This window comes from Stigmatopora argus, chromosome 4 (assembly GCF_051989625.1).
Source record: "Stigmatopora argus isolate UIUO_Sarg chromosome 4, RoL_Sarg_1.0, whole genome shotgun sequence".
In the NCBI taxonomy this organism is placed as follows: Eukaryota; Metazoa; Chordata; class Actinopteri; order Syngnathiformes; family Syngnathidae; genus Stigmatopora; species Stigmatopora argus.
The window spans coordinates 14,108,294-14,121,702 of record NC_135390.1 but is presented as its reverse complement, the minus strand read 5'-3'; the positions used below and the strand labels follow the sequence as shown (position 1 = coordinate 14,121,702).

At 37.6% G+C, this 13,409-nt stretch overlaps 1 protein-coding gene across 1 annotated transcript; it reads right to left on the bottom strand.

Annotated features, from left to right (window-relative positions):
* Positions 1–6,264: 6,264 nt before the first annotated feature.
* On the bottom strand, positions 6,265–11,939 carry LOC144073322 (uncharacterized). The gene is made up of 10 exons (XM_077599056.1): positions 11,874–11,939; positions 10,314–10,381; positions 10,002–10,069; positions 9,846–9,913; positions 7,194–7,261; positions 6,882–6,949; positions 6,726–6,793; positions 6,570–6,637; positions 6,414–6,481; positions 6,265–6,325 (listed from the first exon to the last, which is right to left on the bottom strand). Exons 2-9 carry the CDS (start codon positions 10,351–10,353, stop codon positions 6,459–6,461), a joined length of 471 nt encoding a protein of 156 aa, XP_077455182.1. The 5' UTR covers positions 10,354–10,381; positions 11,874–11,939; the 3' UTR covers positions 6,265–6,325; positions 6,414–6,458.
* Between the last annotated feature and the right edge of the window lie 1,470 nt (positions 11,940–13,409).

Here is a 13,409-nt window from a genome sequence, read left to right as displayed (position 1 = left end):
AGCATTACAGCATATCCAGTATTTATATGTTCTAACGTAAAACTATTATAAGTAGGGAATCATAGAAGGCTCTGGGAAATGTTTACACCATTTTAGATAATACCAGCTCTTGCTCAACATATTGAATCACAGATTAGTCCAATATCAAGTATTACACTATGTCTATATAAAAGGAGGTCAAAATGACTAGCATTTAATATTTTCTGAATATGCTTCCTGAGTTTCAGACTATTTATCTCCATGTTCTCTGCCTGCAGGGAAGTAGCATGAGGTGGATAAACGTGCATGAATTTCAATGGCAGACATCTGTGCGATACTGGTGAATGCTTGAGTGATGTGGCTTCTAGGCATACCACAAAACTGCACTTTTATTATTTAATTATGTTGATATCATCTTTTTAAAACTATTTAATATTTAATACATTATTATTACTATCGTCATTGTAATGCAACACATCAAATACTTCTGTGGATGTCTGTATGTTGTACTTGGAGCTGACACATTAAAATACACAAGTAACCCCCCCCGTCATTAAAAAATAAAAACAAATAAAAAATTAAAATATTGGGACACCTCAACAGGCAACTGTTTAACACGAGCAGCTCTCAAGTCTCCACTGCAAATATTGTCAGTGTTTCTCTTGCTACCTGACAGTACATCAACAGATTCTTGACAGGCATGACACAACAGGTAAAGCTGGAGGAAATAGCACACAAGTAATTATGTTGTCCAGCACTCCACTCTTCTTTCTAAATAATTGACTGATGTTTGTATTTGACACCCCCACCATTGTCCTCATTGATGAGGTTGATGAGACAACACATTGTCTTTTTGTGGAACATTATTAAGCATAAGGAAATTCTGTACCTGGTTCAATTCTGTGTATATCCTGAATGTATGTTTATATAGTATTTTCTATATAATTCCAGAGCCACACAACCCACCAATGACAATTTAAATGTGTGCTTACATGAAAAAAAGATCAACTTTATGGCTGGTTTTATACCTATAGTGATTGGTTATATGCCCATCCCCATTTTCTAAGTAAAGTAGAATACATTTATTTTACACAGATCAACAGAGATTAGTCATATGTACATCCATATTCTGGAAGTACAGAGGAATAGTTTTAGTTTAAACATATCACAATACTCGGTCAAGGTCACATCAGGCTGACTGTGTGAACTCTTCCTCACAGCTGGATGTCTGAGGCCACAAATATAGAGCACTTCGTGAAGGGCAAAAAAGAAAGAGAAACAAAGAATAAACCCAAAACAATGAGCCCAACATCCCATAACACATGCTGTGTTGTGGGATGTTGCTCTTTCTCCCCCTGGCTCTCTAGGACAATGAGATGACATGCTGAAGGTGGGATTGCATCTGGCATCATATTTAAACAGGGCTGCCACATCTCAGGAACACGGGTCGTTGCCAGATTGCAGGCTAATTAAGGAGCTTCTTGGATGACCATCAGTGCCAGTCGGTGGGCAAGGTAGCGGGCTGAGCCTTGTTCTGCCATGCACCCACTGTGAGGCCTTGAAAAGATGAATGGCCACTGAAACACCCTTGGGACCCCATAATGCTAAATATTTTCATCCAAAACAAAGGGTCTCCCTCATGGGATTCCTATTTGTCTTTGTCTTTTTTCTCTCCTTTCAAGCAAAGTGTAAATTACCTTATCTTTTTGGATATCTGCTCTATTGGCCAGTCCAGACACATTAAATGATTGGGGCTAAAAGCTTTTATTTTCAGGTGGAAAAGGGTAGTGTATTTCAAAGATGCATCCATCTGAATGAAATCATTAAAAGTGTCTTAATATGCTGTCAAAATTATTGAATGACTTTTAGTCATTTAACAAATGCAATAAACTAGTGTTTTGTGTGATTAAAGGGAATAAACAGGGTAATTGTGATAATTTCTTGAGACGAAAGAATGGAAGTGGTTACGGCTTTGGCTCAGAGGAGGAAACCCTGCTTAGTTTTAGCGTCTACACGGCTGCTATTAATTGCATTGTAAAAGTGCTACTTTTGGAAGGTTGGCTCCAGCCTTCAGTGTTTTTGTGTTTGGCATAATGCCTGCTTTTGACAGGCAATATAGCATCGCAAAGTAGGGCCAGTTTGACAGCATGCGGGAAAGCCAGAATTGTTTACTTGACTTCATTTATTTTCCCCACTTGCTGCCTTTTTTTCTTGCCAGTGTGAGAAAAGCGGAGGGTAACAAGATGTGGTTGAAACATGCAGTGGGCTGACGTCTTGGCTAATAAGATGCCTATCATGCAAGCTACTGGTGCTGATTTGTGTCTCCCTCTAACTCACCCCATGATTACATTCTAAAAAGCCACCTCCCCCTACCTCTCTCTCTCTTTCCCAGCTGATCCTCGTCTTGTTACGTGGCATTAATGACACTTCAGTCATTGTGGCTTTCAAGCAGAGCCCTTCTACAGCAAACAGAGTTGACATTTCCTGACATTTTCCCAACTAATTACAGTACAAATAATTAAGCATGTTCCTCGGTGTAACAAATGAAGGCAAAAGTCGTCTGTCAGCCTAGGCCATGATTGATGACACTCTGGGAGACTTATCTGATGGGTCCTGCCATGAGGTACAGAGGAAGCAAATTTATTAGAACGAACAATGCAAATTCCGAGTCGTCTCATCCAGTTATGCAGCGAGGCAATATCCGTGTCAAGGTGAATGTGACAATGAAAGCAAAATATTAGCATTTTGTTGAGCGGGCTGAAGGGGAAATCAGAGCACAGAATTGACAGGCCTAATTATTTTGGCTCACACAGGCCAGGACAGCTGTTTCTGGTGTCCTGAACAAGCCTGTCACACAGGTAACCAAATAAGGTCTGCGTACGAGTCTCTGTATCCGACACTCTACGGATGTGTCTGCCACTAATGACCAATGCTAATATCACCGCCATGTCTCTGAATAGATGGGGAAAAAAGTAAAGATGTCAACAGTTTTTTTTCCAGTCGATCAACATTTTTTGACACGTGTATTTCGAATTCATGGTTGCCAGTAACCTATTGGCTACCATTAGGCATAGTAAGAATAAATAAATAATTGACACTTGTCTTATTTCTTTAGGTTAAACACCCAGAAAAATTAAAAACATATATGTATATAAATGTACTTCGGATAATACAGCATTAGACAAATACAAATAATTATCCAGCTGCAATTTGAGGCCTGTTTGAAGATTTCTCAAGTATAAATTAAAATAGTTTGTACTATATTACAGCCTCATAAGGACTCGTATGGGGCAGGCAAATCCAGATAGGTTCCATTGAAAATAGGGATCAAAGTATTCTGCTTAGGAATTGCTGGCTATCTCAGAACAGATGGACGTCAAAGGCACTATGGGCCTATTGAGATTCAGGATCCAAAGTGGCTGCTGCTGTTATATATACACACGCAGATGATGCCTCTGTGTCACTGTAATTCTTTTCGAAAGGTAAGGATGAGGGTTTTCTTGCAACATTGAATAAAGCATAAAAAAGACAAAGCAGCAGTGTACAGGAACTGTATATGTTTTGACGAAAGTTTGGCGACACTCTTTTTCCTTGTCGACGATAATGTCAAATATTTATTCATCTTATTAGACGTGCTTCATAACTGAGCAAAGAATACCCCGAGATTTGGTACAAACGTAAAGCTGGCATGCAAAATGACTTGAATGGCTGGACATCGTAAAGCTTTTTCTTTAAAAAAAAGTGGTCTATGTAAAGTAAAGCTTTTATTTGTTTAAAAAATAAATACTATGTATATATAGTCAGGCTTTTTTCTTTAAAAATGACCATGTATATTAAGGGTTTTTATTAAAAAATGACCATGTATAGTAAGGCTTTTTTATTTTAAAAAAACGACCATGTACAGTAAAGCGTTTTTCTTAAAAGACGACATAGTATAGTAAGGCTTTTTTTCTTAAAAAATGACATAGTATTGTAAGGCTTTTTTCTTAAAAAAAACGACATGGTATTGTAAGGCTTTTTTTCGTAAAAAACGACATAGTATAGTAAGGCTTTTTTCTTAAAAAACAACATAGTATAGGCTTTTTTCTTTAAAGACGACATAGTATAGTAAGGCTTATTTTCTTTAAAAACGACACAGTATAGTAAGGCTTTTTTGTCTTTAAAAACGACATAGTATAGTAAGGCTTTTTATTTACAAAAAAGACCATGTATAGTAAGGCTTTTTTCTTAAAAAATGACCATGTATAGTAAGGCTTTTTTGTTTAAAAAAGACCATGTATAGTAAGGCTTTTTTTCTTAAAAAACAACATAGTATAGTAAGGCTTTTTTTCCTAAAAAAACGACATAGTATAGTATGGCTTTTTTCCCCTAAAAAAACGACATAGTATAGCATGGCTTTTTTTCTTGAAAAACGACATAGTAGAGGAAGGCTTTTTCCCTAAAAAAACGACATAGTATAGTATGGCTTTTCCCCCTAAAAAACGACATAGTATAGTATGGCTTTTTTCCTTTAAAAAACGACATAGGCTTTTTTTCCTAAAAAACGACATAGTATAGCATGGCTTTTTTTCTTGAAAAACGACATAGTAGCGGAAGCCTTTTTAAAAAAAAAAAAAAACGATATTGTATAGTAAGGCTTCTTTTCTTAAAAAACGACATAGTATAGTAAGGCTTTTTTTCTTTAAAAAATTACATAGCAAGTAAGGCTAGGAGAGTCGGAGAATAAATCTGACTTCTGATTCTTCACCTTCTAGTTGTTGCTGTGGTCCACTGGCAAAATCATTGGGTCAGAACACGAAGCGGGAATCAGGAGTGAGTTCAATTCCCCCTGTTGCAATTCTCAAATTGTTTATTGAGGTAATGAAACGGATAAATACAACTTCCAACTTTACTGTGGTGCATTGGCAAAGACAATGGGTCAGAACTTCAGGTGGACTCAAGTTCAAATCAGAAGTGAGTTTGATTCCACTCTTTGCAATTCTCAAAATTGTTTATTGAGGTAATGAAAAGGATAAATATAACTTCCAATCACATCATTTCAGTAGACACTGTGGTCCAGTGGCAAGAACAATGGGTTGAAATTGAAGTTGGACACAAGTTCAAATATGGAGTGAGTTCTAGTCCACTCTTTGCAAATCTCAAATTGTTTATTGAGGATGAAAAGTTTAAATATAACTTCCAATCACATCATTTCAGTAGACACTGTGGTCCAGTGGCAAGAACAATGGGTTGAAATTGAAGTTTGACACAAGTTCAAATCTGGAGTGAGTTCAAGTCAACTCTTTGCAAATCTCAAATTGTTTATTGAGGTAATGAAAAGGATAAATATAACTTCCAATCACATCATTTCAGAAGACACTGTGGTCCAGTGGCAAGAACAATGGGTTGAAATTGAAGTTGGACACAAGTTCAAATCTGGAGTGAGTTCAAGTCCACTCTTTGCAAATCTCAAATTGTTTATTGAGGTAATGAAAAGGATAAATATAACTTCCTATCACATCATTTCAGAAGACACTGTGGTCCAGTGGCAGGAACAATGGTTTGAAATTGAAGTTGGACACAAGTTCAAATCTGGAGTGAGTTCAAGTCCACTCTTTGCAAATCTCAAATTGTTTATTGAGGTGATGAAAATGATAAATATAACTTCCAATCATTTCATTTCAGAAGTCACTGTGGTCCAGTGGCAAAGACAATGGGTCAGACAGACCTCAAGTTAGTGGATTTGACTGCCATGTGGGAGATGGGGTTCGAATCCCGCTCTCGTTTGACTAATCACTACACTAGTAGTTCAGTAAATGGGTAATCCTTTTTTCATTCAAATAAAGACTTAGTCATTTTTTTCAGCAAAACAATATTTCCGGTCAGCCTTCGGCTGACCGGAAGACAGTTGGGAGGGGGGATCCCTGGTGGCGTTCGACAGTCGGCCTACGGCCGACTGCCGACGCCATGCAGTCGTTGACTGGCGACACCGGGACGTGAACCCTCGACACCCACGTCGCAGGCAGGTGACTTACCCACTACACCACGAGGCGGCCCGCCTATATATGATTGGAAGTTATACTTATCCTTTTCATTACCCAAATAAACAATTTGAGAATTGCAAAGAGTGGAATTGAACTCACTCCTGATTTGAACTTGAGTCCACCTGAAGTTCTGACACATTGTCTTTACCACTGGACCACAGTGACTTCTGAAATGACAAGATTGGAAGTTATACTTATCCTTTTCATTACCCAAATAAACAATTTGAGAATTGCAAAGAGTGGAATTGAACTCACTCCTGATTTGAACTTGAGTCCACCTGAAGTTCTGACCCATTGTCTTTGCCACTGGACCACAGTGACTTCTGAAATGATGTGATTGGAAGTTATACTTATCCTTTTCATTACCCAAATAAACAATTTGAGAATTGCAAAGAGTGGAATTGAACTCACTCCTGATTTGAACTTGAGTCCACCTGAAGTTCTGACACATTGTCTTTACCACTGGACCACAGTGACTTCTGAAATGATGAGATTGGAAGTTATACTTATCCTTTTCATTACCCAAATAAACAATTTGAGAATTGCAAAGAGTGGAATTGAACTCACTCCTGATTTGAACTTGAGTCCAACTGAAGTTCTGACCCATTGTCTTTACCACTGGACCACAGCAACTTCTGAAATGATGTGATTGGAAGTTATACTTATCCTTTTCATTACCCAAATAAACAATTTGAGAATTGCAAAGAGTGGAATTGAACTCACTCCTGATTTGAACTTGAGTCCACCTGAAGTTCTGACCCATTGTCTTTACCACTGGACCACAGTGACTTCTGAAATGACAAGATTGGAAGTTATACTTATCCTTTTCATTACCCAAATAAACAATTTGAGAATTGCAAAGAGTGGAATTGAACTCACTCCTGATTTGAACTTGAGTCCACCTGAAGTTCTGACCCATTGTCTTTGCCACTGGACCACAGTGACTTCTGAAATGATGTGATTGGAAGTTATACTTATCCTTTTCATTACCCAAATAAACAATTTGAGAATTGCAAAGAGTGGAATTGAACTCACTCCTGATTTGAACTTGAGTCCACCTGAAGTTCTGACACATTGTCTTTACCACTGGACCACAGTGACTTCTGAAATGATGAGATTGGAAGTTATACTTATCCTTTTCATTACCCAAATAAACAATTTGAGAATTGCAAAGAGTGGAATTGAACTCACTCCTGATTTGAACTTGAGTCCAACTGAAGTTCTGACCCATTGTCTTTACCACTGGACCACAGCAACTTCTGAAATGATGTGATTGGAAGTTATACTTATCCTTTTCATTACCCAAATAAACAATTTGAGAATTGCAAAGAGTGGAATTGAACTCATTCCTGATTTGAACTTGAAACCACCTGAAGTTCTGACCCATTGTCTTTGCCACTGGACCACAGTGACTTCTGAAATGATGTGTTTGGAAGTTATATCTATCCTTTTCATTACCTCAATAAATAATTTGAGAATTGCAAAGAGTGGAATTGAACTCATTCCTGATTTGAACTTGAGTCCACCTGAAGTTCTGACCCATTGTCTTTGCCACTGGACCACAGTGACTTCTGGAATGATGTGTTTGGAAGTTAAATCTATCCTTTTCATTACCTCAATAAACAATTTGAGAATTGCAAAGAGTGGAATTGAACTCATTCTTGATTTGAACTTGAGTCCACCAGAAGTTCTGACCATTTGTCTTTGCAACTGGACCACAGTGACTTCTGAAATGATTTGATTGGAAGTTATATCTATCCTTTTCATTACCTCAATAAACAATTTGAGAATTGCCAAGAGTGGAATTGAACTCATTCCTGATTTGAACTTGAGTCCACCTGAAGTTCTGACCCATTGTCTTTGCCACTGGACCACAGTGACTTCTGAAATTATGTGATTGGAAGTTATATCTATCCTTTTCATTACCTCAATAAACAATTTGAGAATTGCAAAGAGTGGAATTGAACTCACTCCTGATTTGAACTTGAGTCCACCAGAAGTTCTTACCGTTTGTCTTTGCAACTGGACCACAGTGACTTCTGAAATGAAGTGATTGGAAGTTATATCTATCCTTTTCATTACCTCAATAAACAATTTGAGAATTGCAAAGAGTGGAATTGAACTCATTCCTGATTTGAACTTGAGTCCACCTGAAGTTCTGACCCATTGTCTTTGCCACTGGACCACAGTGACTTCTGAAATGATGTGTTTGTAAGTTATATCTATCCTTTTCATTACCTCAATAAATAATTTGAGAATTGCAAAGAGTGGAATTGAACTCATTCCTGATTTGAACTTCAGTCCACCTGAAGTTCTGACCCATTGTCTTTGCCACTGGACCACAGTGACTTCTGAAATGATGTGTTTGGAAGTCAAATCTATCCTTTTCATTACCTCAATAAACTATTTGAGAATTGCAAAGAGTGGAATTGAACTCATTCTTGATTTGAACTTGAGTCCACCTGAAGTTCTGACCCATTGTCTTTGCCACTGGACCACAAAGACTTCTGAAATGATGTGTTTGGAAGTTATATCTATCCTTTTCATTACCTCAATAAACAATTTGAGAATTGCCGAGAGTGGAATTGAACTCATTCCTGACTTGAACTTGAGTCCACCTGAAGTTCTGACCCATTGTCTTTGCCACTGGACCACAGTGACTTCTGAAATGATGTGATTGGACGTTATATCTATCCTTTTCATTACCTCAATAAACAATTTGAGAATTGCAAAGAGTGGAATTGAACTCACTCCTGATTTGAACTTGAGTCCACCAGAAGTTCTGACCATTTGTCTTTGCAACTGGACCACAGTGACTTCTGAAATGAGGTGATTGGAAGTTATATCTATCCTTTTCATTACCTCAATAAACAATTTGAGAATTGCAAATAGTGGAATTGAACTCACTCCTGATTTGAACTTGAGTCCACCAGAAGTTCTGACCGTTTGTCTTTGCAACTGGACCACAGTGACTTCTGAAATGAATTGATTGGAAGTTTTATCTATCCTTTTCATTACCTCAATAAACAATTTGAGAGTTGCAAATAGTGGAATTGAACTCACTCCTGATTTGAACTTGAGTCCACCAGAAGTTCTGACCCATTGTCTTTGCCAATGGACCACAGTGACTTCTGAAATGATGTGATTGGAAGTTATATCTATCCTTTTCATTACCTCAATAAAAAATTTGAGAATTGCAAAGAGTGGAATTGAACTCACTCCTGATTTGAACTTGAGTCCACCAGAAGTTCCAACCCATTGTCTTTGCCACTGGACCACAGCGACTGCTGAAATGATGTGATTGGAAGTTATATCTATCCTTTTCATTACCTCAATAAACAGTTTGAGAATTGCAAAGAGTGGAATTGAACTCACTCCTGATTTGAACTTGAGTCCACCAGAAGTTCTGACCGTTTGTCTTTGCAACTGGACCACAGTGACTTCTGAAATTTTGTGATTGGAAGTAATATCTATCCTTTTCATTACCTCAATAAACAATTTGAGAATTGCAAATAGTGGAATTGAACTCAGTCCTGATTTGAACTTGAGTCCACCAGAAGTTCTGACCGTTTGTCTTTGCAACTGGACCACAGTGACTTCTGAAATGAAGTGATTGGAAGTTTTATCTATCCTTTTCATTACCTCAATAAACAATTTGAGAGTTGCAAATAGTGGAATTGAACTCACTCCTGATTTGAACTTGAGTCCACCAGAAGTTCTGACCCATTGTCTTTGCCAATGGACCACAGTGACTTCTGAAATGACAAGATTGGAAGTTATACTTATCCTTTTCATTACCCAAATAAACAATTTGAGAATTGCAAAGAGTGGAATTGAACTCACTCCTGATTTGAACTTGAGTCCACCTGAAGTTCTGACCCATTGTCTTTACCACTGGACCACAGTGACTTCTGAAATGACAAGATTGGAAGTTATACTTATCCTTTTCATTACCCAAATAAACAATTTGAGAATTGCAAAGAGTGGAATTGAACTCACTCCTGATTTGAACTTGAGTCCACCTGAAGTTCTGACCCATTGTCTTTGCCACTGGACCACAGTGACTTCTGAAATGATGTGATTGGAAGTTATACTTATCCTTTTCATTACCCAAATAAACAATTTGAGAATTGCAAAGAGTGGAATTGAACTCACTCCTGATTTGAACTTGAGTCCACCTGAAGTTCTGACACATTGTCTTTACCACTGGACCACAGTGACTTCTGAAATGATGAGATTGGAAGTTATACTTATCCTTTTCATTACCCAAATAAACAATTTGAGAATTGCAAAGAGTGGAATTGAACTCACTCCTGATTTGAACTTGAGTCCAACTGAAGTTCTGACCCATTGTCTTTACCACTGGACCACAGCAACTTCTGAAATGATGTGATTGGAAGTTATACTTATCCTTTTCATTACCCAAATAAACAATTTGAGAATTGCAAAGAGTGGAATTGAACTCATTCCTGATTTGAACTTGAAACCACCTGAAGTTCTGACCCATTGTCTTTGCCACTGGACCACAGTGACTTCTGAAATGATGTGTTTGGAAGTTATATCTATCCTTTTCATTACCTCAATAAATAATTTGAGAATTGCAAAGAGTGGAATTGAACTCATTCCTGATTTGAACTTGAGTCCACCTGAAGTTCTGACCCATTGTCTTTGCCACTGGACCACAGTGACTTCTGGAATGATGTGTTTGGAAGTTAAATCTATCCTTTTCATTACCTCAATAAACAATTTGAGAATTGCAAAGAGTGGAATTGAACTCATTCTTGATTTGAACTTGAGTCCACCAGAAGTTCTGACCATTTGTCTTTGCAACTGGACCACAGTGACTTCTGAAATGATTTGATTGGAAGTTATATCTATCCTTTTCATTACCTCAATAAACAATTTGAGAATTGCCAAGAGTGGAATTGAACTCATTCCTGATTTGAACTTGAGTCCACCTGAAGTTCTGACCCATTGTCTTTGCCACTGGACCACAGTGACTTCTGAAATTATGTGATTGGAAGTTATATCTATCCTTTTCATTACCTCAATAAACAATTTGAGAATTGCAAAGAGTGGAATTGAACTCACTCCTGATTTGAACTTGAGTCCACCAGAAGTTCTTACCGTTTGTCTTTGCAACTGGACCACAGTGACTTCTGAAATGAAGTGATTGGAAGTTATATCTATCCTTTTCATTACCTCAATAAACAATTTGAGAATTGCAAAGAGTGGAATTGAACTCATTCCTGATTTGAACTTGAGTCCACCTGAAGTTCTGACCCATTGTCTTTGCCACTGGACCACAGTGACTTCTGAAATGATGTGTTTGTAAGTTATATCTATCCTTTTCATTACCTCAATAAATAATTTGAGAATTGCAAAGAGTGGAATTGAACTCATTCCTGATTTGAACTTCAGTCCACCTGAAGTTCTGACCCATTGTCTTTGCCACTGGACCACAGTGACTTCTGAAATGATGTGTTTGGAAGTCAAATCTATCCTTTTCATTACCTCAATAAACTATTTGAGAATTGCAAAGAGTGGAATTGAACTCATTCTTGATTTGAACTTGAGTCCACCTGAAGTTCTGACCCATTGTCTTTGCCACTGGACCACAAAGACTTCTGAAATGATGTGTTTGGAAGTTATATCTATCCTTTTCATTACCTCAATAAACAATTTGAGAATTGCCGAGAGTGGAATTGAACTCATTCCTGACTTGAACTTGAGTCCACCTGAAGTTCTGACCCATTGTCTTTGCCACTGGACCACAGTGACTTCTGAAATGATGTGATTGGACGTTATATCTATCCTTTTCATTACCTCAATAAACAATTTGAGAATTGCAAAGAGTGGAATTGAACTCACTCCTGATTTGAACTTGAGTCCACCAGAAGTTCTGACCATTTGTCTTTGCAACTGGACCACAGTGACTTCTGAAATGAGGTGATTGGAAGTTATATCTATCCTTTTCATTACCTCAATAAACAATTTGAGAATTGCAAATAGTGGAATTGAACTCACTCCTGATTTGAACTTGAGTCCACCAGAAGTTCTGACCGTTTGTCTTTGCAACTGGACCACAGTGACTTCTGAAATGAATTGATTGGAAGTTTTATCTATCCTTTTCATTACCTCAATAAACAATTTGAGAGTTGCAAATAGTGGAATTGAACTCACTCCTGATTTGAACTTGAGTCCACCAGAAGTTCTGACCCATTGTCTTTGCCAATGGACCACAGTGACTTCTGAAATGATGTGATTGGAAGTTATATCTATCCTTTTCATTACCTCAATAAAAAATTTGAGAATTGCAAAGAGTGGAATTGAACTCACTCCTGATTTGAACTTGAGTCCACCAGAAGTTCCAACCCATTGTCTTTGCCACTGGACCACAGCGACTGCTGAAATGATGTGATTGGAAGTTATATCTATCCTTTTCATTACCTCAATAAACAGTTTGAGAATTGCAAAGAGTGGAATTGAACTCACTCCTGATTTGAACTTGAGTCCACCAGAAGTTCTGACCATTTGTCTTTGCAACTGGACCACAGTGACTTCTGAAATTTTGTGATTGGAAGTAATATCTATCCTTTTCATTACCTCAATAAACAATTTGAGAATTGCAAATAGTGGAATTGAACTCAGTCCTGATTTGAACTTGAGTCCACCAGAAGTTCTGACCGTTTGTCTTTGCAACTGGACCACAGTGACTTCTGAAATGAAGTGATTGGAAGTTTTATCTATCCTTTTCATTACCTCAATAAACAATTTGAGAGTTGCAAATAGTGGAATTGAACTCACTCCTGATTTGAACTTGAGTCCACCAGAAGTTCTGACCCATTGTCTTTGCCAATGGACCACAGTGACTTCTGAAATGATGTGATTGGAAGTTATATCTATCCTTTTCATTACCTCAATAAAAAATTTGAGAATTGCAAAGAGTGGAATTGAACTCACTCCTGATTTGAACTTGAGTCCACCAGAAGTTCCAACCCATTGTCTTTGCCACTGGACCACAGCAACTGCTGAAATGATGTGATTGGAAGTTATATCTATCCTTTTCATTACCTCAATAAACAGTTTGAGAATTGCAAAGAGTGGAATTGAACTCACTCCTGATTTGAACTTGAGTCCACCAGAAGTTCTGACCGTTTGTCTTTGCAACTGGACCACAGTGACTTCTGAAATTTTGTGATTGGAAGTTATATCTATCCTTTTCATTACCTCAATAAACAATTTGAGAATTGCAAATAGTGGAATTGAACTCACTCCTGATTTGAACTTGAGTCCACCAGAAGTTCTGACCGTTTGTCTTTGCAACTGGACCACAGTGACTTCTGAAATGAAGTGATTGGAAGTTATATCTATCCTTTTCATTACCTCAATAAACAATTTGAGAAT

Coding starts and splice junctions, on each gene's coding strand:
- LOC144073322 (XM_077599056.1), bottom strand. CDS start 10,353: ATGGGTCAGAACTTCAGTTGGACTCAAGTTCAAATCAGGA. Junction 9,914..10,001: donor GACTCAAGTTCAAATCAGGA/GTGAGTTCAATT, acceptor TTGTCATTTCAG/AAGTCACTGTGGTCCAGTGG. Junction 6,950..7,193: donor GACTCAAGTTCAAATCAGGA/GTGAGTTCAATT, acceptor ACATCATTTCAG/AAGTCACTGTGGTCCAGTGG.